General features: G+C 39.0%; 2 protein-coding genes across 2 annotated transcripts; one reads left to right on the forward strand and one right to left on the reverse strand.

Annotated features, from left to right (window-relative positions):
- Positions 1-943: 943 nt before the first annotated feature.
- Positions 944-18465, reverse strand: si:dkey-183c6.8 (protein O-GlcNAcase). The gene is made up of 17 exons (XM_053629437.1): positions 17942-18465; positions 16078-16129; positions 12694-12791; positions 12463-12593; positions 12001-12172; positions 11488-11586; positions 9304-9573; positions 8394-8480; positions 7021-7421; positions 5380-5554; positions 5198-5254; positions 5043-5128; positions 4817-4921; positions 4347-4438; positions 3993-4188; positions 3551-3707; positions 944-2754 (listed from the first exon to the last, which is right to left on the reverse strand). Exons 1-17 carry the CDS (start codon positions 17979-17981, stop codon positions 2618-2620), a joined length of 2355 nt encoding a protein of 784 aa, XP_053485412.1. The 5' UTR covers positions 17982-18465; the 3' UTR covers positions 944-2617.
- A 490-nt stretch (positions 18466-18955) lies between these two features.
- ccdc166 (coiled-coil domain containing 166) lies at positions 18956-24226 on the forward strand. The gene is made up of 8 exons (XM_053629489.1): positions 18956-19123; positions 19368-19602; positions 20083-20136; positions 20248-20302; positions 22176-22320; positions 22860-22939; positions 23277-23453; positions 23536-24226. Exons 2-8 carry the CDS (start codon positions 19502-19504, stop codon positions 23800-23802), a joined length of 879 nt encoding a protein of 292 aa, XP_053485464.1. The 5' UTR covers positions 18956-19123; positions 19368-19501; the 3' UTR covers positions 23803-24226.
- Positions 24227-26726: the final 2500 nt, after the last annotated feature.

A 26726-nucleotide genomic window follows, 5' to 3' on the forward strand; every position in this document is an offset into this window, starting at 1 on the left:
ACCAACATTAACATTTTCCTACATTACCCACAATGCCGTTTGACTACTTGCTGATAGTGGCACAAGTAGTATTTAGCCAGTGCTTCATCAATGCTTTACTCCTTTAGTCAGTCCAGCTCTCTCACCTCCTCATCTCCACACTCTGCTCCAACAGCTCATCTTCAAAAGCTTTAACTAATACTGCTTCCAAAGCCATTGTGCTCATCGTGTTGTAGATCTCTACCTAGCCAAGCCGAGACTCATTCTCATTTAACATTGAACGTTACTGGATAATGGTGACTGAGAAACTGTTGCTCTTTTGCTTTATTTATTTATTTATTTTTTTAGAAGTTTACATCCGCATAACTCGACCGGCATCACCTATGTTTACGATTGTTGAAGATATTTTCTTCTATTAAACACCATTGTAATTTTGCTGGTGATATTCTTGTGTGACTGCAGAGTGACAGAAAATGCTAACTTCTCAATGGAATAAATGTTCTTATTGGCACCAACCAACAAGTTACCACCGTAATTGCTAAGCACGATACAATCATTTCTATAGAAACTTATACCACAGTGCTGTTGAATTCTCGATTCTGATTGGCTGACCGACGTTCTGAGGTGTGCAATTGTTTTTTAGTAAATGCACAGCAAGAGTAGTTCCAGTCAGGTCTTGACCTCATTAAAGTTCCATATCACTTCGCCAAGTTAACTGAAATAATGGGAAAGTTATTCTACTGTTCACCACAGCACACAGATTTAACAACAAACAAAATGACTGAAAACTACGATTTTTCCAGAAATACATAAGGAATAATTGACGACGGGCCATGAAGCGAAGCGGAGGCTTGAGTCATTGATATGCAGTTATTAGAGAGAGAAAGAAAGCAAGAAAAAAGAGAGTGTGAGCGAGCACACGTGATAAGCCGGTGAACAAGTATCAATATTTATTTATTTATTCGTTGTATTTTCTGCTGTAATAAAAAAAAAGAAACCTGTGAACAATTAGGCTTATCGATATTTATTTATTTATTTGTTCTATTTTTATATTATCAGCAAAAAACACCAACTATGAAATCTCTCTCCAATAACTGCATATCAGTGGCTCAAGCCTCCGTTACTATCACTACAATAATGGTTTGGAATTAGCAACAGAGGCTTGAGATGGGATGCGTAATAAATTAGTTCCATACACATGAGCATTTTAAGGACAAAAACCTGACAAATGTCTTGAAATCAACATCTGAACAATGGCTTCAGGTGTGGTAACTGTGGTATAAGCGGAATAATTGACCATTGAGTTATTAGAAAATAATGCACACCCGAGGAGTAATGGTCACTCCGCTTCATGTCGTGACCGCATTACCACCTCAGGGTGTGCATTATTTTCTAATAATTCAACAGACCGGAGTGAATTATTCCTTACATGTTTAATGTGTTGTGGACTTCACTGGCCTGTCCATCTGTTTGAACATATGGAACACAATATGATTGCTCATTTTCATTTGATACTTTTTAAAGAATTCTGATTGGTTAATTCTTCGTTTTCTACAGATTCTGAAGGAAATCTCATGCGAATGCAGATACAGTTACAGAAGGTTGAAATGCTACTAATTTTAGCATGAGTGAGACTAGTCATTGTAAAATGACTACCTTGGGCTGGACTACACCACAGGACACTTTTCAGTGTTACTCATTAGTAGAAACCAAAACATGGCCACTGCACACCTTTCTTACTGTAGGCTCTTCACGGATACATGTCTAAATAGAAAGGTCCAATGATGGACCTTATATTTGCAACAGCTGTATTAGAACTAAACCATCTTTGAAGTAACTCTCCTGCTAAGTGCTGTGGTGAGGCTTTAAACAAACAGCTCTGGTAAAGATGGTAAATGGTACGAATCATTTGCGAATAAATTTCATTCATCGCTTTTAAGGAATGCACCAGTCATAACATTAATGGTGCTATTCATGTAAAGGCTAGTATAGAACAGTTAGCATCATGCTAACCAGGCCACAGTGGCCAGTTGACTGTTAGTCAACAGCATGTCTTGGGCAAAGTGCTTATTGAGCCCTCAAATAGCCCTGTATTCCAATACAGCTTTCAAGAGGCCCTCGTCCACTTTCCCCCGTTACAGGGAAGTGTGTATTATCTACATGACACAAGTGGCTACTTGTAGAAGGAGGGATTGAGAGTGTAGTGGAGAGCAGATTTACTAGACAGATAGAGGAGTACAGAAATAAATTTCCATCAGCTGTCATCTATAGACGAAGTAGCGGCTACATTAAAAAGCCAATTTCAACAGAGTAAATATTATATTTTGGAAATACTTAGTATTTTATTGCTCTGGGTTAGACTATAATGCATTCTGGGCAATTTGTGCTCTCCACAAAGGGAGATTTAACAAACTTCTATTGAGCTAATAAAGTATTATAATGGCCCATGATTGGTGTATTAAATCCAAATGAAACATCAAAAGAGAAGTGGATGAGGACATGTTGAAGATGTATTGGAATGCAGGATATGTCCTTTAATGTGATACCGCTACTTAAACTGCAGGGCTGTTTAACATGTATTTTTGCCCAAAAAAGTCCAATTATAGCATCAGTGATTGTTTGTGAGCTAGTTAAGGCTCTAGAGCAGTCTGCCCAGGATCAGTCCCTCTGTGGAGCGAGCCTCTCCCCTTACAATCTCCAGAAAGCCCAGCTTAGTGAGGAACTCCAGCCTTAGGCGTTCTGTGGGCTGCACCTCGCAAAAGACACCCTGGGAACCTAGAGAGAGAGAAAGAGAGACAGAGGGAGAGAGAATGAGGTGAGGTGAGGCCCCGGGAGAGTCAACGCACGATCAACAAGCAGGAAATTATTTTTGCTTCATTCTCATCATCAACATGATATTGAAATGTCTATATTTGGATGTGGGAGTTTAAAAAAGAAACAAGTATGGAGGATTTTACATGTTTAATTTCTAGCTTTAAGAAATCATTTTACCTTCCAATTTCAAGTTCTCTGAGACTTAGATCACAGACGATAGATGACAATTACATGCTAGATGAGTGTGTGTCTGTTCACAGGAAGTTTTATTACTATTACAATTAACCATATAGCTCCTATTTAATTGTTTACCAGTAAAATGTTTGATTCCTACTCTGACTGATCAAGCCATATATTAACATTTATGGCATTTTTGGCAGACGCCCTTATCCAGAGCGACTTACGTTTATCTCATTTTATACATCTGAGCAGTTGAGGGTTAAGGGCCGTGCTCAAGGGCCCAACAGTGGCAGCTTGGCAGGGCTGGGGTTCGAACTCATGACCTTCCAACCAGTAGCCCAACATCTTACCACTGCCCACAGTGTACCACTGCCCACAGAATATAATGTGAGATGTTCTAGTTGTTGTGCTGATGATTAAATGATATCAATGTCAAAGCTCCAGTGATGTCAGAGGTTTTTCATTTCAGACCATCATCTTTCTGGTGCTGGAAGCTAATTGGTTTGGCCAGCTCATTTGCAGTGGAAACACACAGAACAATTGAAAGGTAGACACTAGCCCAAGAGCTGTTTCTCACCATTAGCTTTGAGTGCTGTGAGCAGGGACGTGAGAAGACTTCTGCTGACACTGCAGTCCACCAGTTCAGGCAGTGCCTCAAGCCGGAGCTGAGACGGGAAGTGGTACAGCAGGGAATCTGGGTAATACTGCTCTTCATGCAAACTCAGCAGCGCCTCCTGTGATTACAGGGAGAAATGAGAATAGTGATGCAAATTCGTGTGTTCTCTGTGTGTGTGTGTGTGTGTGTGTGTGTGTGTGTGTGTGTGTGTGTGTGTTTGTGAGACAGGACATTTCTTAGTAGTGTTTGCAGTATAACTGTTTATCCAGACATACAGCACCTATGAACACCACTATTCTCTATTCTCATGTGTTTGAGATATTACTACATTAACTTTACTTAAAGAAAAATCTGATCAAACCATTATCCTGTGAGGTTTATTTCTCCTAGGTTGAACTCTGACCTTCTGGGCAGTGTGTCCGTTGGTGACGTGCGTACGTGTGGGGTATTTGTCTCTCATAGCCGGCAGCCAGGTGGCCTGGCATCTCTTGACAAATGAGCGTACATCCAGAATGCCAGCAACACACCCACACACACCCAGCTCATCCTCCAGAACAAAGCTGTACTCTGGGCACAAGGCCAGAGATGCACCCAAAAACCTGAATGCGCACACAAGCACAAACACATTCATAAATATTCCTTTGAAGGTCCTAGAGGCTCCAGTGTTAGGAATTATTGTTAGAGAGTACAGAGGAACTTCTGTTCCTGAAGCTAGGTCTGGGAAATTGCCTATTTACAGTATGTAAACTAACAGAACCTGTCACCGATGAAGTCTGGATGAAGCACAGTCACATCCTGAGCACCTCTGGTTTTCTGATAAAGCTGACGCACCATGTGGTACAGCTCCACCTAACAGCACACAGCATGAAACCACACAAACATGCCCAGTAATTATAATGCAGATGTTGACTGTAAGAGCAGTGCACAATAAACATTTTCCTTGTTATCTGTTATTTATAACTTGCATAAAACCATTCAGTAACTTGAATGAATATGTCTTTTAGTTAGAATAAGATTATACAAAAAATATAGTACTTATTGGTGGCAATAATACTAACTACTAAAATACAAATTATTTTATAGCCTATTTAAGTCTTGAAAGTGTGAATGAGGGCTATTGACTTTAGCGTGTTATTGGTTGTGACACAATTGTTTACGACGTAATTGTGTATCACCAAGAAAAGCAACATGGCATCAACGGCCTTGGCTGTGCACAGTATATCTCACCTTGTCTTTGTGCTGGAAGGGCCGTATGTTGTAAAGACGAGAGGTGGGGAAAAGAGGAGGGGGGTGGCTGAACAGCTCACTGCTGGTGCCTACAGGAAGAAGCATCTTCAGCACACACCAGATGGAGAGAGGAAGAGAGAGAAATGATGAGGAATATATCGCATGAGCCAGGATCTATATACATTCATGCTGTATTACTTTAATAAATGCTCAGTGTCATTCGTACCTGCACTTCCCCAGATAATCCTCCTTTAAATACCCAGGGCTCCGCCTCCACACTGAGAAGCTCCGCTCCTGATGAGGCTCCACACCCTGTTGATAAGAGGCCACTCAGTCTCACAGGCATGTGCAATATGGCATAGAATGGAAAGAGATACTCACAATGAAAACAATTCTTCCAGGAACCCAGTGAAGAACTTTCACTTATCACCCGACCCTCTGAAGGTGAGGAGAAAAGGAAAGAGGGAGAGAGGTGTATTAGAACAATTCAAGTCCACATTTTCCCTTCAATCCTATCTCTCTCTCTCGCTCTCTCTCTCTCTCTCTCTCTCTCTCTCTCTCACCCAGCCAGCTGATGAAGGCCTTGGCTACAAGCAGCGTGTTTCTCAGGTCCCAGACATATGGGTAAAGGTCATAGAGCACAGCTCTGTTCACGCTGTTCACCACACTGCCATGCAGAACCGCAATCTCATCACATGCAACCAGAAAACGGCCTGCCCGAACCCGCCACTCCTCAATCTGAGGAAATAAAAAAGATTATTAGTAGTTAAGAAGGAAAGAGATGGAAAGACTCTATTATTATATAAAATGCATGACATGAATTAAATATTAAAGGGAGAGAGCAAAAAGCATGATAGGATCTGTTTAGATAAATTTTAAAGATGGGCATTATATCACTTTTCCTTTTTCCGATACCAATACATACTGAAACCTTGAGTATCAGCCGATACTGATACCCATCTAATATTGTTTACTTTAAAACCTATCAAACTTTAAATTATTATATAAACTTACATCACTTACATTGTTATATATGTATAAATAATAAAGTATAACATATAAATATAATAATATTGATCCTTGCATCATAAAAATCAGTCAAGTCTCTTTATGTGTAAACATAAACTCTAAAAATAAATTATTTTCCAAATTCAATTCCAATCAGATATCCAATGTGTTTCTCTGCTGCTATCGGCCCGATACTGATACTGGGTATCGGATCCATCTCTAGTAAATATTATTATCACTTATTACTAATTGTGCAAAAATCAGGAATGATTTTGGAGTGTAACATATATGAGAAATGGTATGACAGGAAGAACCTTTCTAGTCACTCTAAAAATTATGTTGTTTAAAAAAAAAAAAAAAAAAAAACTTGCATTTTTTTGGATAAATCCTTTCAGAGAATTAATTTGAACACAATGAACACCTGTCTAAGTGAGATTTGGTATTAAATACATAGCTGCAAAGTTATCACATTATAAATTTAAGAGCTCCAATATGCAAATGAAAGCCATGCAAAGTATAGAAGATTATTTAAAACCTTTCACCAGTTTATCAGAAGACAGCTGTAGCCATTTGGGTTTGGGGGCTTTTGCCCAATGTTTCCAGGATAGGCTCCAGTTCCACCATGACCCTGACCAGGATCAAGCTGTTACTGAAAGTATGAAAGTGAGTGAGGGAGGATTTCTAATTGGATAAGGGTAAAAGTACAGGCACTTCTCTCCATGTTTTACTGTCATCTACTTGTGTTTTTTATACTACTGTCGCATCAAGTACTAAATTATTTATTCATACACTTCTTTTCAGTAACTGTTTTATCCTTGTCAGGGTAGCTGGTCATACTGAAACTATCCCAGGAGTACTGTATGTAAGGCTGGGATACACACAGGGCACCACTTACACTCACCATCCATTCACACAGGGGCAAGGATTAAACCCTGGACCCTTGAGAAAACAACTCTACCTGCTGCCCCACGGTGCCACCCATTTAATATTTAAGGCAGGAAAAATGTTATGGTCTTCATATGATGACTTTGAACAGAACAGAATGTACAGAAGACACATGTCACAACAATTTCCGCACATATTTCTGTCATCTAGTTTTTGTGTATTCTGCACACACTCTCTCTCTCTCACACACACACACACACAAACACACACACACACACATACAGAGACCATTCAGCATCACAGATAGAGACCTTCTGCGGTTGCATCTTCTTGCTGCTCCCATTGACACTGACATAATGGCAGTGGCTTTTGAGCCAGGTAAGTGCCTGAAGCAGGCTCTGGGCAGGCGGGCCATGCTCATGTGGCAGGTAGTACAGTCCCACCAGCAGTCGCACTTGAGCCTCACTGAGTGGAGATTTCGCAGCACACAGGCCCTTTCCTGAGGCTTTCTCCCAGCCTTGACCTCCAGGAACCCACTCCTCGCTCTCAGTCTCAGCCGAGACCTTCAGCACTGAAGTGGAAGAAGGAACCAGAGCCCCAGCAGCAGATTGAGATTTAGACTGGGCTCCATGCAGATTGTCTAAGCTTTCAGGAGGTTTAGGTTTGGAGGGGAGAGCAGACGGTTTGTGCTCTGTAGGCCTGTTCTGCCGTCCTGAGGAGAAAAGGTGTCACAAGTTATAAAAGACTTGTTTAAATGTCTAATGTTTTCACACTTTTTGACAAGCTCTCAGACTAAATCACACTGCTGATTTTATACTTTGCAATTCAGTTGAATTTCGATTTAGCATGCCACGATGCAATTATGAAACGAATCATTGTGCATCTCGATTTTTATCATATGTATGCATTTGCATGCAAGATTATCATTTGAATGTATCTTTAATCGCATATTGAAGCGGGTGTTTCCTAAACATTTTGGCTAAATGATCCTTCTGTAAACTGAGGGAAAAGAAATAAACACTGTCTTTTCATACATTTTGAATTATTTTACATTCTTAAAAATTATTTTGCATTTTTTTTTTACATTGCATTACTTGTAAAATTATATTTCCTACTAAAAGTGCTATTACATGTAACAATATGTTAATATTCAAATAACATTTTAAAAATATTTAAATTTACATTTAAAACAAGAATTTATCAGTCATTTATCAGTTTTCTGTGGTAAAATGTTCAAATTTTCAAAAGTGCACCACAAAAAGTTGGCATATGGCAGATGACATTTACTACAGCCATTGCTTACATTTTTTTTTATATAAAAGCTGTTTGGTATTTCTCACAGTTTTAATTAAAAAAAATTAATGCATAAGCCTATGTGCAAGTCCAATTATGACATTTTGTGCAGAATTGCATTTTATGCAGAATTGCATTGTATCTAAAATTCAAACTTGTTACTCGATCTTTTTACAAATACAGTACTGTACTGGTATAATTGGTATACAGATGGCATCTAATATGTAAATGTAATCTTTGTGTTTTGTTTAAATAAGCAAAAAGAGCAAAAGTCCCTGAAGAATCAATGATACAGTATGTAAGAATCAATGATAGAAGAATCAGTCATATGTAACACAAATGTGAGCTGTGTGTTTGATTTTAAAGGATGAGTGATGAGTGTGCAAAATACCAGGCTGTAGAGCTTGGTTCAGCTCAGTCATCCAGTCTTTCAGTGCAGCAGAAAGCGCTCGCTCCGGACAGTACTGATGCCCTTTACCTACACACACATATACACAGCTTAAATTATTATCACACTACAGCTCTATCCATAGATGTATTTCATTTTTGTCTGTTTTTGTTATCATAGCATTGCTTTTGTTTCATAAAGCCAACTTGTCAAGATTTACCTTTATTTAAGCTTAAGCTTAGCTTTATCAACTTCATGTACAACATCCCTACAGTGACTCAGTATTAAGTGTTAAGGAGAACAGTAAGGGTAATAGAACAGTTTTAATAATCACACCCACGGCCATGTTTCTGTCCGTGGCATGGCATTTACGCAGTAGATTCATTAGGAACTGCATTTTAATCACAGTTAAATTCAACAAACACAATAAAGTCTAGTGACTCTGAAACCAAAGCTGATGAACCCAACAGTCATTATCCATAATGTCCCACATATACACCATCTATTCAGCGAAACAGAGATGATGTGTAGTAATGTGTTATAGTGTGCACGCATGTGTATTAATGCCATTAAGTCCTTAAAATGCTCCAAAGTTAATCATATTATGTGACTGACCATTTGGTCCTGTCCAACTCTTTCCCTTTCGTTCTGTTTCTCTTTGAGCTAATAACCAACCACGCACATTTCTCAGCACTTCTCACCATCCCTCTATGATTCATCTGGGTGTCATGGCCCACTTAACCCACCATCATTTCTTTCATGAAATTGGATCCTCTGTCTTCCACACAATCTAATTCCTTCTGCCACTCATCTTTTCGTCTTTTTCTTTCCATTTTTTTCCTACCATTCTTATTTTTACTTTCCATCCTCTCCTATCCTCTTCTTTTTCTCCTATACATGTCTTTCCTCTCACCTTCTCTCTTCTCCTTCCCTGCTTTGAGCCATGTCCCAAGTGTGTGCAGAGGGATGTAGTTTGCTTCAAATTCACAGTTAGGGTTCAGCAGCAGACCCCTGAGTTGAGCTTGGAGGCCAGGTGGACGACCCTTAAACGGCCCCAGGAAGACACGACGTGAATCGTAATCATTAGCGTGCAGATTGTCCCACACCAGGGGAGGTCGCTGTAAGACTGACTGCACCTCCTTCAGCGAATCAGCACACAGCTCTCGAGAGATCACCTTACTTCCTATTGCATGAAAGACATATAAACATATTAATCAGGATTTTCTGATTAATAAGTGATGTGAAGTGGAATAACAGTTCTTTACTCACTACTGACACATTATAACGAATACAACATGAAATACATTATGAGTTAATGTATGAATCAGCGAAATAAGCAAAACATATGTTTATAAACTAATTGTTGTCTGTTACACGTTTTGTACTCAACCCACCATCTCCTCCTGCTCCATCCTCCCTGACTGCTGAAGACTTTACCACCTTTTATGATAAGAATATTGAAAAAGTCTACCAGGCCTTCGCTTCTACTTCTACGCTAGCCACTGAGGATCCCCCTTCTCCCTCACTGGCACATTTTTCTAATCTAGCAACAGAAAAGATCCTGCAGGTCATCTTGTCCTGCAATCCTACCACCTGCCCATTGGATCCAATCCCTTCCACAGTGCTCCAGACCATCTCACAAGACCTCCTCCCCTTCATCACTATTATCATCAATGACTCCATATCATCTGGTCATGTACCAACTGCATTCAAGAGAGCAAAGGTTATTCCCATCCTGAAGAAACCCAGTCTGTATCACTTGTTTATTTTGTTTCTAAAATCCTTGAACACACTGTCTACAATCAACTGTCTCTCTATTTCTCACAGAAAAACTTCCAGGATCCTAACTAATCTGGCTTCAAAGTGGTACAATCCACAGAGACTGCCCTTTTGGCTGTCACTGAGAAGCTGCATGCTGCTAGATCAGCCAAACATCATCAGTCCTCATCCTCCTTGACCTTTCAGCATCGTTGACACGGTTAACCACAAGACTCTCTTATCCACCCTCATGAGTCTTGGAATTCATGGTGCAGCATGCCAGCGGTTTGCTTCCTACCTGGAAGGTCGCTAATACCAGGTGACATGGAGGGGATACACATCTGCTCCATGCAGACTCTCCACTGGTGTCCCACAAGGCTCAGTACAGAACTGCTGTTCATCCCAGCTGATTCTTCACCATGTCAGCATCTTGTGATCTCCCTGGACAACTCTCTGATCCCACCTTCAGTTACTGCACCCATCATTGGGATAACCATGGACAATCAACCGTGCTTTTCCTCTCACATTGCTAATATGACACGCTCATGTCGATTTCTCCTTTACAACATCAGAAGGTTTTGTCCAATTCTATCCATACAGGCCACTCAGGTGCTGGTTCAGTCTCTTGTCATTTTGAGACTGGACTACGGCAACTCACTCCTGGCAGGTCTGCCTCTGAGTTCCATTCGCTCAACTTGTTTTCAACCTTGCTTTCAAAGTTCTCCCACACCACCCCATTGCTACGCTCCTTCCACTGGATTCCTGTAGCTGCCCACATCAGATTTAAAACTCTGATGCTTGCCTATAAAGCCAAAAATTGACTAGCACCCACTTACCTCAAATTACTTATCACACCCTGCACTTCACCACGCCCCCTCTGAACCTCCAACACCACTAGACTGGTGCCACCATCTCTCAGGATACAAGGAAGACATGTGGAATGAACTTCCCCTAGATGTCTGAACAGCTGACTCACTGGCAGTCTTCAAACAACGTCTAAAGACCTACCTCTTCCTAAAGTACTTAAATTAGCACTTTTCATTAAAAAAAAATGATTGTTGTCTATGTTTTTCTTACTATATTACCTCCCAACAGAGTTTTAAGACTGGTGGTATTCTTAGTCCATGACCTAGTGAACCAGTATCGGGATGTATTTATTGATAGAGATTTTAAGGCCCTTCTGTAAGTTGCACTGGATAAGGACGCCTGCCAAATGCCATAAATGTAAATCTTAATTTTTTGTTATACTAATACTGTAGTATTATTTTAAGGCATTTGCTGAAGATGTCTAGAGACTGTTGTCTTACTTTAAAAATGTATCATATATCAGTGTGCTCACCGGTCCAGATGACTGAGATGCCGGGCAGAAGATCTTCTCCTACTGTCAGCAGGTATGGAGACTTGGACACACTGGGAGAGCAGAGTGAGCCGCAGTACTCTGCAGAGAGAGAGAGAGAGAGAGAGACAGAGAGATTTCCTAGCTAGATAGATTTTCTATCAAGCAGTACAACACAACAATTATCAGTAGTAATAATTACATTCCCATCAAGTACAATGGTACCTGCTGTCTCTGTCTCTAGTCACATAAACCAAATGGCAAGTAAAATATAAATCAGATCTCAAAGACTCTCCACTGTATAGTTGCTACTATTCTTTGCATTTGCTGTTAACACTAGAGATATGTCCATGATGTTAGTGAACTCCTAGTTTTCAGTACCTATACATTTGCAGTGGTAAACAGACATAAGTACTCAACCAGAGTACTAGCATTTTTGGTTTGTGATTCTTAACTACATTTATTATTACTGAGCAAATGTTGACCTGCTGATAATAAACATGGAAAATGGCCTACCAGTGGGGCAGAACAGGAAGACAGGTGGCTCCCCCAGGAAACGGAAGATCTCATTGGTAACAGACACCTGAGCATGAGCGAATGAGGAGAAAGCCTCAGTATCGGCCTGACACATGGAGTGATCGATGTCGTCAAACAGAATGGCAAATGCCTGGCAGCCGAGTTCTGACACCTAGTAGCGAGGACAAAAAAAAAAAAAAAAAAAAACAAGAGAAAAGTGGAGCAGGCTTTGGTATCACTTACGGGACTGAGCTAAATGAGAGATATTTTAATCCCTACAGGCCACTGGTAAGCTAAACGATAAAGTAGGGCTGTGTGGGTGTGTGTAGGAGTGTGGTTATGTGTGTAGTTAAGGAGGTGGAAGCTAATAATAACTGCCCTTGTCCTGAAGTCATGTCTCCCATGCAAACAGATTTATATGCACACATGTGACTGCGTATGCGTATGCATGTATTCATGTACCTGTCGAAGTTTGCGTTTGAGCAGTGTGAGGTCAGAGGAGCTGGAGAAGACAATGTCCTGACCAGGAGAGAGAGCGTACACAAACCTCAATCCTCTCGACTCAGCTTCATGCACCAGTGCTTTCAGCTGGGCTACAGAGACAGACAGAGAGAGAGAGCAAGAGGGTGAGAGTTAAAAATGAAAGAGACCAAGAGTAAATAAATAATTGACACAGGTGAAACTGTTCTACACCTTCCTCCTCTGTGGAGTACACCTCTCTCCACAGCAAACGATGCTTCAGATCATCTTTAGGCCCGTACAGATATGTGTTCAAACCCCATCTTTGCATCCTGTGTGTATAACAGAAACATCAAGTCTTTAATATAGCATACAGCCTAACATAAAGGAGCATGAATGACATTAAACAAAATATTAGTATTATATTTGCAAGATGCCCAATTATTATCAGTTACTGTACCATGCAAAGCAATTGGGTATTTATAGTTTATTGTATTTTTAGGACTTATCTGTAATGCTTAATGATGGTGCTACAGTATGCTCGAGAAGCAAATCGTACCTGGGGGGGGGGAACTGGGAGCCCAATGATTCTTAAGTGTGAACTATTATGGAATGTGCCTTCATAAATTTGTATTACAGCCTACTGCTGGTGATTACACTAGAAAAGGTGCAGCTTAACGGTGAAGGTTGCCTTTGCTTATGATAGTTTTTACCTAGATTAAAACTGCATTAAGTGATTACACAGCTCCTTCTTTTACTTCGTGATTAAGTAATTTGTAATAAAACATTTATTATTAAAATTCAATGCTGATTGCTTCTCTTTTTTTAAGCTGGACCATACTAGCGCAGTTTTACATAATGTTTTCGCACAAAGCCACTTTTATTCACAAGTACATACTATGCAACACACACTGCTTGATTTATTTTAAAGAGTTATGTTGGTAACAATGCTGCTTCATATCAATTCTGGTAAAGATGCCTGGGGAAAAAAACTGTGCTGTGCAATATTACCATTAAGTAAATCTGGAAACGTTGTATCAGGCCTCAGCTCACAATTTGCAGGCAGAAGACAGCTTAAAATGAAAAACACCTTCTTCATACTGGTCCTATAAAGAACCTCCCCAGATGGAACCCTTGAACTGAGTGTGCATTAAGAATAGTGCACTTAAAGAACATAAAACGGATATGGCACAAACAGCATGCAACACAGTGGGAGAGATGCTACACTTTACTTCATTATCAGTAATGGAGCAGACTGAGTCTGAATCATTATCACAGTTTGCCTGTGTGCTGTAACATCCATGACACCACCACTATATTTCTGCAGCTATAATACAGTATGTAAGTGAATATTTTTTACTTGTGACTCTTTGCTTGCGTTGTTTTCCTGAAAGATCACATGACCAACTATGCACAAAATTTCATTGTGGACGATCTTGTGCACGCAAAGAGACACTTTGCAGGTCAATACAAGTTCAGGTTTCATATTTATAACTCTGGAATGATATTTAATACGTTCAATGGATCCACCCAGGGTCAGTTTCAAAGATTTTCTGTTACTCTGGATACTGATATGGCTGTGGATGAGTAATCAATAGACAAATATCACTGGATCAGGAAGCTTTGTCTGTGGATTCAATCATTCATTCATTCCGTATCAGTATCCTGGTCAGAGTCATGGTGGATCCAAAGTCTATCACAGGAACACTGGGTGCGTTGCATGGGATGCCAGTTCATCACAGAGCACCATGTACACACACACACACACACATTCACACACTCATTTACACCTAGGGCAATTCAGACTAGCCAATCCACCAACTGGCCTATTTTTGGGAGATGGGAGGACACCGTAGAACCTGGAGGAAACCCATGCATAACATCATGAATAAAGTGAACGCTCTACACATGTCACATGGTGCATTATAAGTGGCCTCTGCGTGAGTACTCACTGAAGTGAACAGCTGTATGGGTTCTTTGTGTGTGCGTGTGTGTGTGTGTCTGTGTGACTATGATATAAAGCAAAAAGGCAGATGCCCCACATATATTAAAGTGGAGCTGGAGCTCTAAAAAATGCTCTAAAATATTAAAGCACACCTCCTGAGGGTTGCCCTTGAGCCAGATATGTGAAGCCTGCAGCTCTTTGCTAGTGCATGTACTGTAACACCCACCTCTGGGTCAGCTTTAAAAACGAAGCCTTTCCTGGTTCTCTCTCTCTCTCGCTCTCGCTCACCATTTGGATTTCTCAACCTATCACTCTCTGCCTCAACCCAGCAGGAACTCAACTGACTCAACAGTCTCAACTGGATACATCAATATCTCTCAACTTCAATATCTTTCTCAGTCTCTCTCGCTCATTTACTATTAAAACTTTCTTCCAGCATTGAACTTGGACCATTCCCCTTCCACTCTTCCTAACTCTTTCTTGCTGTTTTTTTTTTTCTGTATGGGTAGAATGTTCTCTCTTCTCCTCTCTTCCTGTCCAGATGGTGTCCTGCTCATTTGCGCTCGTCTTTCACAAACTACAAACACACATGTAGGCCCACTGCTAGCGCAGAGTGCTACAGACAGAGAGAAACATGATACAGAAACAATGCAGACAGACAGCTACATGAAATGTACATGAAAGAAGCCAGAAACTAACAGCATTTCATGGGCACGATTCTCATTTGCAGAGTTGCTTGAAATGTAAATGTGGCAAAGATGAGCCAATAGGGTTTAATATGTAATGGTTTTCTATATTAAACATTTAGTGCACTTGTATATCGAGTAGGAAGGTGATCCATGACTTGCTAAGCCAGAGAGAAATTAGAAATTACATATATTTAGTGCAAGATGACAAATCATGTTCTTCTGCTTCTTCTAAAATCGCAATGCTTGAAGACATTGTTATGATACATAATATGCACCACTATACATATGCAGTAGGTTTGCTAAAAAATTGCCAACAAAACAGTAGTGTTGCATTTCATTAAAAAGAAAAAAACCGTGAGACACTTTAATATAATTAGACAGCTACAAAAGCAAATGATTAAACACTGAAACGCTTTAAACACAGAAGTGCTAACCCCTCTTTCATAAGGTTACACATTAACTTTCGTCCACTCACACAAAAGCTGCACAGACATGCCTGTCCTGCTCACTTGTTCTAACTTGTTTTTTTCTCACTCTCTCAGTCTCTCATTCAGCTGTAAAATTCATTCTCACTTCCTCCCCCTCTCTCTCTCTCTCCTCCTCTCTCTCTCTTTAGCTCTCCCCCCTTTCACTCCAGTCGCTCTAGTTCTCATCTAATGCCTTACATCACCACAGTAATCATCACTTTATCGATTCCCACCTCGCCCAGGGAAAATGGAGCCAGCCTGGGTCACTCGTTTCTCTGAGGGATGATGGTAAAGGCACTGGGGCCTGTGAAACTGCAACTCAATGGAGCCATGCCAGCACCGGTCAGTGCCCAGCCGCTCCTACTGCAAAGACCATTCGCCAACAAACTGTGCGACTCAGTCACAGCTTATGCAAGAAAAAGGACTTATGAATACAGCTCTGAAAATGTTTATCAGCAATTAACCTTCAACGGTATCTGGCTTTGTTATGTTTTGTGTGCGTGACTGGCATACCCACCACTGAAACAGCACTTTTCTCTGCTCCATGGACCAGGGCCGCCCATAGAAACCTGCAGGAGGGATAAGATACAATAATACTTTATTAATCCCCAGACAGAGACATTTGGGATAGATACACATTACACCCATGTCTCACGCATGTGCACGCATGAACACACTCACATAATCAATATAAGGCAAAATACCCTACAGAAGTCCTCAGGTCATCAGCTTTATCTCACATCGTGCCGAATTCAAATGTTAAGAATGCATGTGTAGTATAATTGCAAAAGCCGTAATAGGATGGCATTCGTTTTACGTGTGCTCTTACCGAGATTATTAATTTGTCTTGTTTACATCTAAATTCACAAAGTCAGGGTAAATCCTTCCATCCCTTATATAGCAGAATATCTAATATTATTCAATAAACTCAACAGTGGTCTCATCATTTTAGTCTCATCCGGAGGACAATAATAATGTAATTTCACAAACAGCGTCATCTCTTGCGTTGGAAAATATGTTTGACCACTATCATGCGACATAATTAATTGTCTTTGTGCACATATCCAGAGAATTTTTAAATACAGTACTACTGGCAATCACTGTCTTCACTGGCAGTCAAGGGTGAAATATAAAATATAAAGTAAATCCAAAAAGTGTAATAAGACTGAAGCTGAGTAAATTGCCTGTTACAATGAAAGCTATTGATCTAAAGCATAAATTTAGCAGAATACAATGTATGGTCCAGTAATGTAATCATATCATCATCACCAAGTTCATAACAAAAGAAAACTATTGCATCTATTGCATGTTAACTCATATCTGTTCACTCTGAGAAACTGATATGGTTTAGCAAGGCTTCAGTATGAACGTGCAGTAAGAATATGCACCATGATTGTCACTACGAGTATTTACTGTATGTGTGTACAGCCTGCATGTTTAGTATGCATGTTCACTGCCTGCTGTTCAGATCTCTATTTAGCCATAAGCAAATTGTATCAGGCTGTGTGCTGCTGCAGGACAGAAGTGGGTCAATAGACAGAGCAGACACACACATACACACACACACACACACACACTTCCAGACTGACATTTCCTCTGCTGGGCAAAAGATTAAACCAGCCAATAATATGACATGGACATACGGATGCAAGCTAAGCCAATTAGACTTAGTGTGTGTGTGTGTGTGTGTGTGTGTGTGTGTGTGTCTGACAGCTTTAACCTTGTGGTGACATTTGCCTGGTCCTCACAAAACTTTTTAAATCAAAAACTGCAGCTTTTATTTAAAAATTAAAAAGATTAAAAGCCTCAAATGCTCATTTGCATCCTATCTAAATTCTAAATCATTTTGGATAAAAGCATCTGTTTAATAATCAATTTTAATAATTAACCATGCTTAATAAAATATACTCATCATGAATAATTAATTAATTAATATTAATGATGACTAATTATTTCAGTGGAAAGTCCTCACAAGGATAGTAAGATAAACCTGTGTGTGTGTGTGTGTGTGTGTGTGTGTGTGTGTTTGTGTTTGTGTATGGGTGTGTGTGTGTGTGTGTGTGTGTGTGTGTGTGTGTGTGTACCACTGCCTGAACAGCCTCTATTCATTCTCACTCTGAATGTGGCTATTTATAATGCACTGAGGCTGCATGAAATGAATCAGCTCTTCTACTACTCTATAAAAGAAACCTGATTTAATATAGCAGGGCAAAACCAGACCAAAACCAACGCACTCCGCTATATTTCTTTTGTCTGAATGATAAACCACACACACAGTCGACTAGCCTGTCCTGTAAAAGTGATCCTCGCATCGTTAGATCGGATTTCACACACCATATAAACACACTCTGTTTACGGGATGTGAAGGAAACGCTGCTTACCTTCAACAACCCCGCACAAAAACTCCTCTTTCCTCTCCATGGCTGTGATTATGGCTCGAGAACGAAAGGAAAAGCTCGTGTGATCAGCACACACTACAGCTCTTATACTGCCTCCATCTCTCCATCCTCTTCTCCCAGGTAGCGGCTAAACAGCCGAGGGATGCTTCTCTTCACTCAAGCCCAGTTTAACCTCTCAGTGCCCAAAGAGTCGGAGAAATACTGAGCTCTGTCCCCGAATCCTCAGATATAGATCACTGTTGGGGTGGGAAAAGATGTGAGTAAAGCGAGGATGATTTTTACCGATTGTGCTTGTCTCTTTCTCCGAGTGTAACTGCGAATGATTCACTCTTAACGATTCTTTAACGAATCATTTGGTTGAACGAATCGAACCGATGCGCCCTCGTGAAAAAGATTCGGTTCGCTTCTCTTCAAGCTACTGTAGCCTATGGCTTCAGTGTGTAGCTTTCTCTTCAGCTATATGTTTAGTCAAACACAACATGTTATCAAATGGAATTAAAACATAGCTGTTTATAGAGTGTGAGAAGTCTTTCCATCTCGGGGCTAATTGAATTAGACTTTGAAAATGGCCTAATTTCTAACGTATGAAGACTAAAAAGACCAGAAGGTTTTATAGACAAAAATCTTAAGTATAAGTAATGATTTTATTGTTGTTAATAAACCAAATGCCTCATTTACAACTACTACTACTACTAATAATAATAATAATAATAATAATAATAATAATAATAATAATGTAATAAATTAACTAATTGAGCCTACATGTATAGCTATATATTTATCATTAGATAGGCTATAGCATCATTGCATCACACGGTAGGTTATATGTTATTTATTAGAAGTGTTCTGTGCATTTTCGGAAGATATTCCTACTAAATCTTGCAGAAATCTTTAGTTGAGTTTATGAAGCTCACTGTAGCTGCTATGGTTCACTTCCTCTCCAGCCGTGCTGAAACACGTGAATCGATTCAAATGACTCGGATCTTTTAAAAGAACCAGGATAGGCTTAATATCCAGTTCGTGTGTCTCTCCCCTTTCCCCTTTCAGTCAACATTCAATACTGCTGCGTATTTCTACTAATATATAATGTAGGAAAATATAAAGTAAATTATTAGAAATTATGTCACAGTATACAGTAAATTAGCATTTATTTAGTGAAATCAGGTAGGAAACAGTCTTTTAATAAAAGTGTCTTAATAAAAGGAAGCAAAAATCACTTGTTATCTTCTCCCGGCTTTAAAAGTTGATTTAAAAGTTGTTTACAAACATGAAAGTGGACTAAAATGTTTACTAAACATGATTATAACATGTTACATTTACCCACCGCGTTGTAAAAATAAATAAATAAATAAAACCTGTTCTTTCTTATGTAGTGTTTACTCGCGAGCTCTATGTGTCCCGTTGCTAGGTTACAGAGTATCAGAGGAGCGGGTGCTAATAGGCTAACTAACTCACCAAACAAAACGAGCAGGAAGTTGTCCATCACTACTCCTGTGAATCTGTCCTTGTCCTAATCTCATAAATTATTTGTCCAAATCCAAAATGGCTCCGAAAAAGCAGAAGAAAAGCAAAGCGTCAGGAGGCTCGAAGAAGGAAGAAGACAAAGAAAAGGAGGCAGAAAGAGAAGCACAGTTACACAGAGAGTAAGTAAGAGTATGGTCGCGTCCCAAATCTTTTGAACATGTGTGTTTTTATATATCTTACAGTCGGGGCTGGGTGATATAATATCGATATTGGGATTCAGTTATATCAATTATCACTTTGCTGCAATATCGTTGGTATGGTGATGTGTTTTTGCTTTGTTTCCCCCCCCCGTTTTTAACAGTGACAAATTAAATGCTGTTGAATGGGTGCTGTTGATTTGACATCATTTTTTAAAACTTAATCTTCTTTGTCTTTGCAGACATTAAAGAAAAGTATTGTCAAACTCAGTTTAATGGGTTTTTTTGTTGTTGTTGTTGTTGTTTATTTTACTACTGTTTTGCAGACCATTTGTTAACTAAATTATATATCGTGATATGTATCCTGTATCGTAGAAATGTCCTGAAGTATTGTGATATGATATTTTTTGTCATATCAGCCCAGCCTTACTAACAGTATCTGGTTTGGTTTTTGATTCTCAGGTATGAGTCTCTGACTGAAACACTCATCAACCTCAAGAAGAGGAAAGAGCAACTGTATCCTTACTGCACACACACACACACACACACACACACACACACACACACACACTAGAAATTAAACAGTGCTTCTTGACGTTCAGGCAATTTAACTCAAGTCAACTACAGACGAAGAGATAATGAGGTTCTTCAGAGAGAGGCCGACCAGATATGCATGGACAGTGTAAGTACACACACACACACACACACACACACACACACACGCTAGTACAAAACCAAATATATTTTCTATTTGTCCACAGAAAAGGAAAAGGAAATTCATGTTTATTTCACATTAAGGCATGTTATTTTATACACAAAAATCAAAAGTATTTGATTTGTTGTTGTTGTTGTTGTTTTTGTGCACTGAATTTACAAAATTTTTGTGGACAAAAAAGTGAACATACAGTTGAGGTCTTAAATTTACATATGCCTTGCAGAATCTGCTCAATGTTAATCTTTTTTTAATAATAATATTGATCATAAAAATTGCATGTTGTTTTTTATTTAGTTCTGTCCCGAATAAACTATTTCACACAACAGATGTTTCCATATAGTCCACAAGACACAATAATAACTGAATTTACACAAATTAACCAGTTCAAAAGTTTACACACGCTTGATTCTTAATACTGTGTGTTGTTACCTGGATGATCAACAAAGTTTTTTTTGTGTTGTGAGAGTTGTTCATGAGTCTCTTGTTTGTCCTGAGCAGTCAAACTGCCCACTGTTCTTCAGAAAAATCCTCCAGGTCCTGCACATTCTTTGTTTTTCCAGCATCTTCTGCATATTTGACCCTTTTCCAACAGTAGCTATATGATTATGCAATCCATCTTTTCACACTGATTACAACTGAGGGACTCGTACACGACTATTACAAAAGGTGCAAACATTCACGAGGCAACATGATTCATTAAGAGGTGGGGGTGTAAACTTTTGAACAGGATGATATTTGTAAATTGTTATTATTTTATCTTCTGGGAAACATGTAAATATCTTACGTAGCTTCTGAAGTTCAGTACCAAATGAAAAAAATTATCTAAACATAATAATAATAATAATAATCATCGTCATCATAATCATAATAATAATATGTTCTTCTTTTCTATATGTCCTTTTGTCAAAGGCATTCTTAAAGGCTGTCAGAAATATATATATAATATATAAATTAAGTGTGAAACATTTTGGAAGACATTTTCCTAAAAAGTGTTTATTTCCCCTGTGTATGGAGAGTTTTGGGACACACTGTATTTTAAAATCTGCATGTGCACACTTTCCCACTTGAGCACTAGACGGCAGCAGTGAGCTTACAGCAAATATCATTACTGTCCATCTGGCCAGCTGGAATAGTTTGTTTTACTAAATAAATTGTTTTTGTTTTTTGGTAGCTGTTTTTTGGGGGGGGGGGTTTGTACAGAAGTAGCATCAGAATCCCAAACAGAATTGCTTTTCATGAACTGGGATGCACATTAGGTTTATTAAATAATGTTTCTGTCAGTGTTGTGTTTTACTACATAAATTAAACGTTTAATATCATATTTTCTTTTAAAGAAAGAAGGCATGCTGGCAAAATCCATTCTGATCTCACTGACCAGTGTTAGTAGAAAGGTTTTCACTGTCGCACTTTTCTGCAAGTTTAAATGTAAAAAAGTTTTAAAACAAATTTGAACATTTACTAAAGAGTTGATCAGGTGTTTAACATGTGCTTTTAAGATGTATTTAAAAAATGATCTGTATATATTCTGAGGCAATACAACACAAAATGCTTTAAGGTAGTGTATTGAGTAATATACACATTCAGTATAGCGTCAATATTTTCTTAAAGTAGGCTATTCCACCCAACGTTGCTAACGAGTATTAGGTAGGGTTCATAAAATCCTGCCTTGTTTATTTAAAAAAAAATTTAAAAAAAACTTGTATCTTTGCTGTGTCAGTTCAGGTCCATTGCAAAAGATCCATAAGATCCTCTCTGGATAATGATTGTAGTATTGTAATAATGCAACAATGACCCCTCTCTCTCTGTCTCTCTCTCTCTCTCTCTCTGTCTCTCTCTGCAGCAAGAGTACATGTCGTACATGTCGAAGCGGGCGCAGAAGCGACAGAATGCAAGTGTTACCCTGACTGATCCGAGGCAGCAGAGGCTGGAAGAGCTCAGTAAACAGAGAGAGGAGATGGTGGAAAAACACAAAGAGTGGGTCAACGGTGTGTATGTGTTTTTGTGTGTGTGCGGAGACCATATGTGTATGCATGGGTGTGTGTGGATAAAGTGTATAAGGAGGAAGATCACATGAGAGTTATCACTTTCTGAAATGGACTGCAAGGCTGATGCTTTAACTGTTTCTGAGACAATCAGAGCCAGTTTATAGAAGTTTTACTCTGTGTTTTGCTTGTTGTTATTTTTTTTTTATGTGGTCATAGTCTGGCCGTTATCAGAATAAAAATCCCAGTTTCTGTTATACTGTATGATATGGACAAGGAGGTATCTTCACTTGCCTATCAATCTTGTTGCCATATGAGAACCCCACACTTTCTTGTACCAGCATTCAGACATTCTAGCCCACATTTAAAATTTTAGAAATGTGCCTTTGGAGGGAACACAGAAGGAATGACTTGTACTTTTGGGGGGGATTTTGAGTTTTAAGATATTTCAGTTAACTTTTAATATTTTCATGCTTCAGACAGAATACAAAAACATGCAGATTGATATAATATTGTGTGTGTGCCTGCGTGTGTGTTTTAAGGTCTGAAGAAGGACATTTTGGAGAAGGAGACTGAGTTGGCTATGTTGAATCTTGAAATAACTAAGCTCGAGGATGTTAAGGTAGCCATGAAAACCTTTTTTTTGTGTGTGTGTGTGTGCTTAAGACTTAATATATATATATATATATATATATATATATATATATATATATGCATGTAGTTAATAGTTAACTTTGTGTTTCTTTAACTTAAAATTAGATATTATTAATTTTCTGTAGGCTGTGTCAATCATTGAAGTACACCTTTGATAAATAAATACATTTAAATATAAACTGGTCACAATTACCAGTAAACATCATTTATTTTAGGTAATTTTATGTAATTGTGTTGCAAAGTTGTGAAGTTCTAAAAAAAAAATTATTAAAAGGGTATAATTTTTGTGTTTGTGTGTATTGTAGAGTCTGCAGCAGCAACAGTTGGATCGTATAGCTGAGCTGAAGGAGGAGGTGGTTACTGTAAACTGTCATCACTGCAAGACTCTTCATACTCTAAAAGCTAAAAGCCTCATGGAAAAGGAGCGCTACAAGGCTGAGTCTAAACGCATGCTATGGGAAGTCATCTGCCAAGTTAATAAGGTGAGTGTAGCGCTATACACATGCATACACACAAACCAGTTCACTGAATTCTTCTCTGACTCTCTCTCGCTCTCTCTCCCAGGAAGCTTCTGTCTCTATGCTTGCTTACATACAGCGGGTGACTGAAGAGAATTTTTGTATGTATAAAGAACTGCAGCAGCTGATCCAGAGAGCTCAAGCTCTGCGCAGCCACCAGCAGTTCCTGCAGACGCAGCGCAGACAAATCCTGCTGGAGAAAAAGTGTGTGCAGGAGCTGCAGCGTTTGCGTACCTCCACAGCACAAGGGGGCATCAGTACAGGAGTAGCTGCAGATCCTGCGATACTGGATAATAACCCATGCTTTGATTAGTTTTATGTTCACCTAATATAACTTATTGTACAAGTTGATTATTCTGTTATTTTTTTAGGTTGTCATTTTAAATTAAATGTGAACTCATTTTATAATGAGAAAGCCTTAGTGCAGCTTTTGATACTATAGATCACACGATTCTCCTTGATAGATTAGAAAATGTTGTTGGGATTAAGGGAACAGTCCTCTCCTGGCTCAGGTCTTATCTGACCGATCGTTATCAGTTCGTAGATGTAAATGGTGATTTCTCACCAATCAATAGCTTCCACTGTTATGCTGATGATACACAGTTGTATGTTTCAGTGAAGCCAGAGGACAGACAGAAGCTTAGTAAAGTTGAGGATTGTGTAAAGGACATTATACGTTGGATGTTAACTAACTTCCTTTTACTTAATTCTGATAAAACAGAAATACTTTTATTAGGCCCTCGTGTAGCTAGAAGTAATCTTTCTGATCACATGGTTACTCTGGATGGTCTTTCTGTTTCATCATGTACAGCAGTTAAAGACCTTGGAGTGATTATTGACTCCAGCCTATCATTTGATGCTCATGTAAATAATATTACTAGGATAGCCTTCTTTCATCTCAGAAATATTTCTAAGATAAGAAACATATTGTCACTACATGATGCGGAAATACTAGTTCATGCATTCGTCACCTCTAGATTAGATTACTGTAATGCCTTACTGTCTGGATGTTCCAGTAGGAATATAAATAAGCTCCAGTTAGTCCAGAATGCAGCTGCTAGAGTCCTAACTAGAACTAGAAGATACGACCACATCACACCAATATTATCAGTACTGCATTGGCTCCCAGTAAAATCTCGCATTAACTATAAAATACTTTTATTAACCTATAAAGCACTAAACGGTCTCGCACCACAATATCTAAGATACCTTTTGGTTTTATATGATCCGCCACGCCTACTTAGATCAAAAGAAGCAGGCTATTTGACGGTACCTCGAATATTGAAGGCTACAACAGGGGGAAGAGCTTTCTCTTATAGAGCCGCACAGTTATGGAACAGTCTTCCAATTAGTGTTCGGGACTCAGACACAGTCTCAGTGTTTAAGTCTAGGCTTAAAACGTATTTGTTTACTCAAGCCTACCCTGACTAGATTCTGTTCTACTACTTCGCAGTCATAATAATCTTTTTTTTCCCTCTCTCCTTTCGCCGAGCCCCACACAAATTTTTTGGAGATACTAGAGGTCCAGATCCTTTCTGCCTCTGGATGGAGCTCAAATCTTCTCTAATTCCAGACTGCTGGGACTACGGCTGCTCCTAATGCCATACAGACTTCATATAAATCCATAATTAACTTTTTCACACTATCTGTTGTTACCCAGATGAGGATGGGTTCCCTTCTGAGTCGGGTTCCTCTCAAGGTTTCTTCCTCTTAAAACATCTTAGGGAGTTTTTCCTTGCCACCATCGCCACTCAGTGGCTTGCTCAGTTGGGATAAATTCACACCTTTAATATCTGTATACCATGTTGATATTTCTGTAAAGCTGCTTTGAGACAATGTCTATTGTAAAAAGCGCTATACAAATAAAATTGAATTGAATTGAAAAATGATGTAATATATTAGTGCTTGCAGCTCAAATGTCAGTGTAATTGGTTTCATTTATCAACAAACTCTTGCTTAAAGTGTGTGTTAGTGTGTAAATAGTGTTATTTCTCAAATTAGTTCATGTTAATGAGAGAAATTAGAGAAAAATGTTCCTTTTATGCTGGTTTAAGTAAAAGCAAAGGAATAGGAAAGACAAGTATCGATAATTAGTCTTTATTGGTTGCATATGTGTTATAGTACCATGAAATTCTTTTTCATTGCATATCCCAGCATGTTAGGGTCAGAGCGCAGGGTCAGCCATGATACGGCTCTCCTGGTGCAGAGAGGGTTAAGGGCCTTGCTCAAGGGCTGCTTGGCAGTTCTGGGGCCTGAACCCCTGATCTTCCAATCAGTAACCCAGAGCCTTAACCATCAAGGTCAACAATGCACTAGAACCATGAATCCATATAATCCAGTCAATAATCCAGAAACCGGACAATCCACAGCATCTTTTCTCTGGTATTTATGAAATCCAAAGCTCAAGTTCTGATTGGTTGTGTTAACCATATTTATACTATGTACTAAAGTATGTACTTTTTTTGTAAAGAAAAAGTACATACTTTTGGTTGTGTTTTAAAAGAGTACGCAAGTACTGGGACATACTGACATGTCAAAGAATGTTGTTGCCGTAAACAAAATCCTCGCTGCATTTCAGCTTTTCTTCATTCATTATTCCTTGTATAATTTATACTCTATCATTTCATTTACCATTCCCTTGATTTATTTTTTGATTTACACATTTTATTTACACCTCTCTAAAATGAATTCGGCAATGCAAACCGTCACAAAACTCCTCCTCTCTCGCCCAAGGAGTTATGGGAAATATTAGCTGGAAAAGTGTCTATGGATCCATGCTTCAAAAATCTACCGGAAATAGTAGACCATCCGGGTACCTTCTAACTCTGATCTCGGATACTATTTGGTATGGATAGTGTGCTAATTGGGACGCAGTGTGATATTCAGGAAGGATAATATTGTGACCAGCTGCTCACCTGCAGCAGGATAGTGATTCAGGCTCTTGTGAAATGAATCGGATCATTTCATTCAGTTCACCAAGTAGATCCGACTCTTTTGACTTCCAAACGGTTAGTTGACCATTTGACGGTTCTTCCTTGGCTAAGAGTGGATGAAATTGCTTCGTACTTCGAAACAACAAAATAACAATAATCTGCATTGTATTTGCTTTAATTTATTAAAATTACTGTAAAATCAGCCAAGCAGTACAAATACGAATCCCTGTATTAAAGTTGTTCTGCTATCTGTGCTTCATTAAGAAGATTCATTTCTATTTATCCTCTCATTAAAATGTTCCCG

The sequence above is a fragment of the Ictalurus furcatus genome, chromosome 7 (assembly GCF_023375685.1).
Source record: "Ictalurus furcatus strain D&B chromosome 7, Billie_1.0, whole genome shotgun sequence".
NCBI lineage: Eukaryota > Metazoa > Chordata > Actinopteri > Siluriformes > Ictaluridae > Ictalurus > Ictalurus furcatus.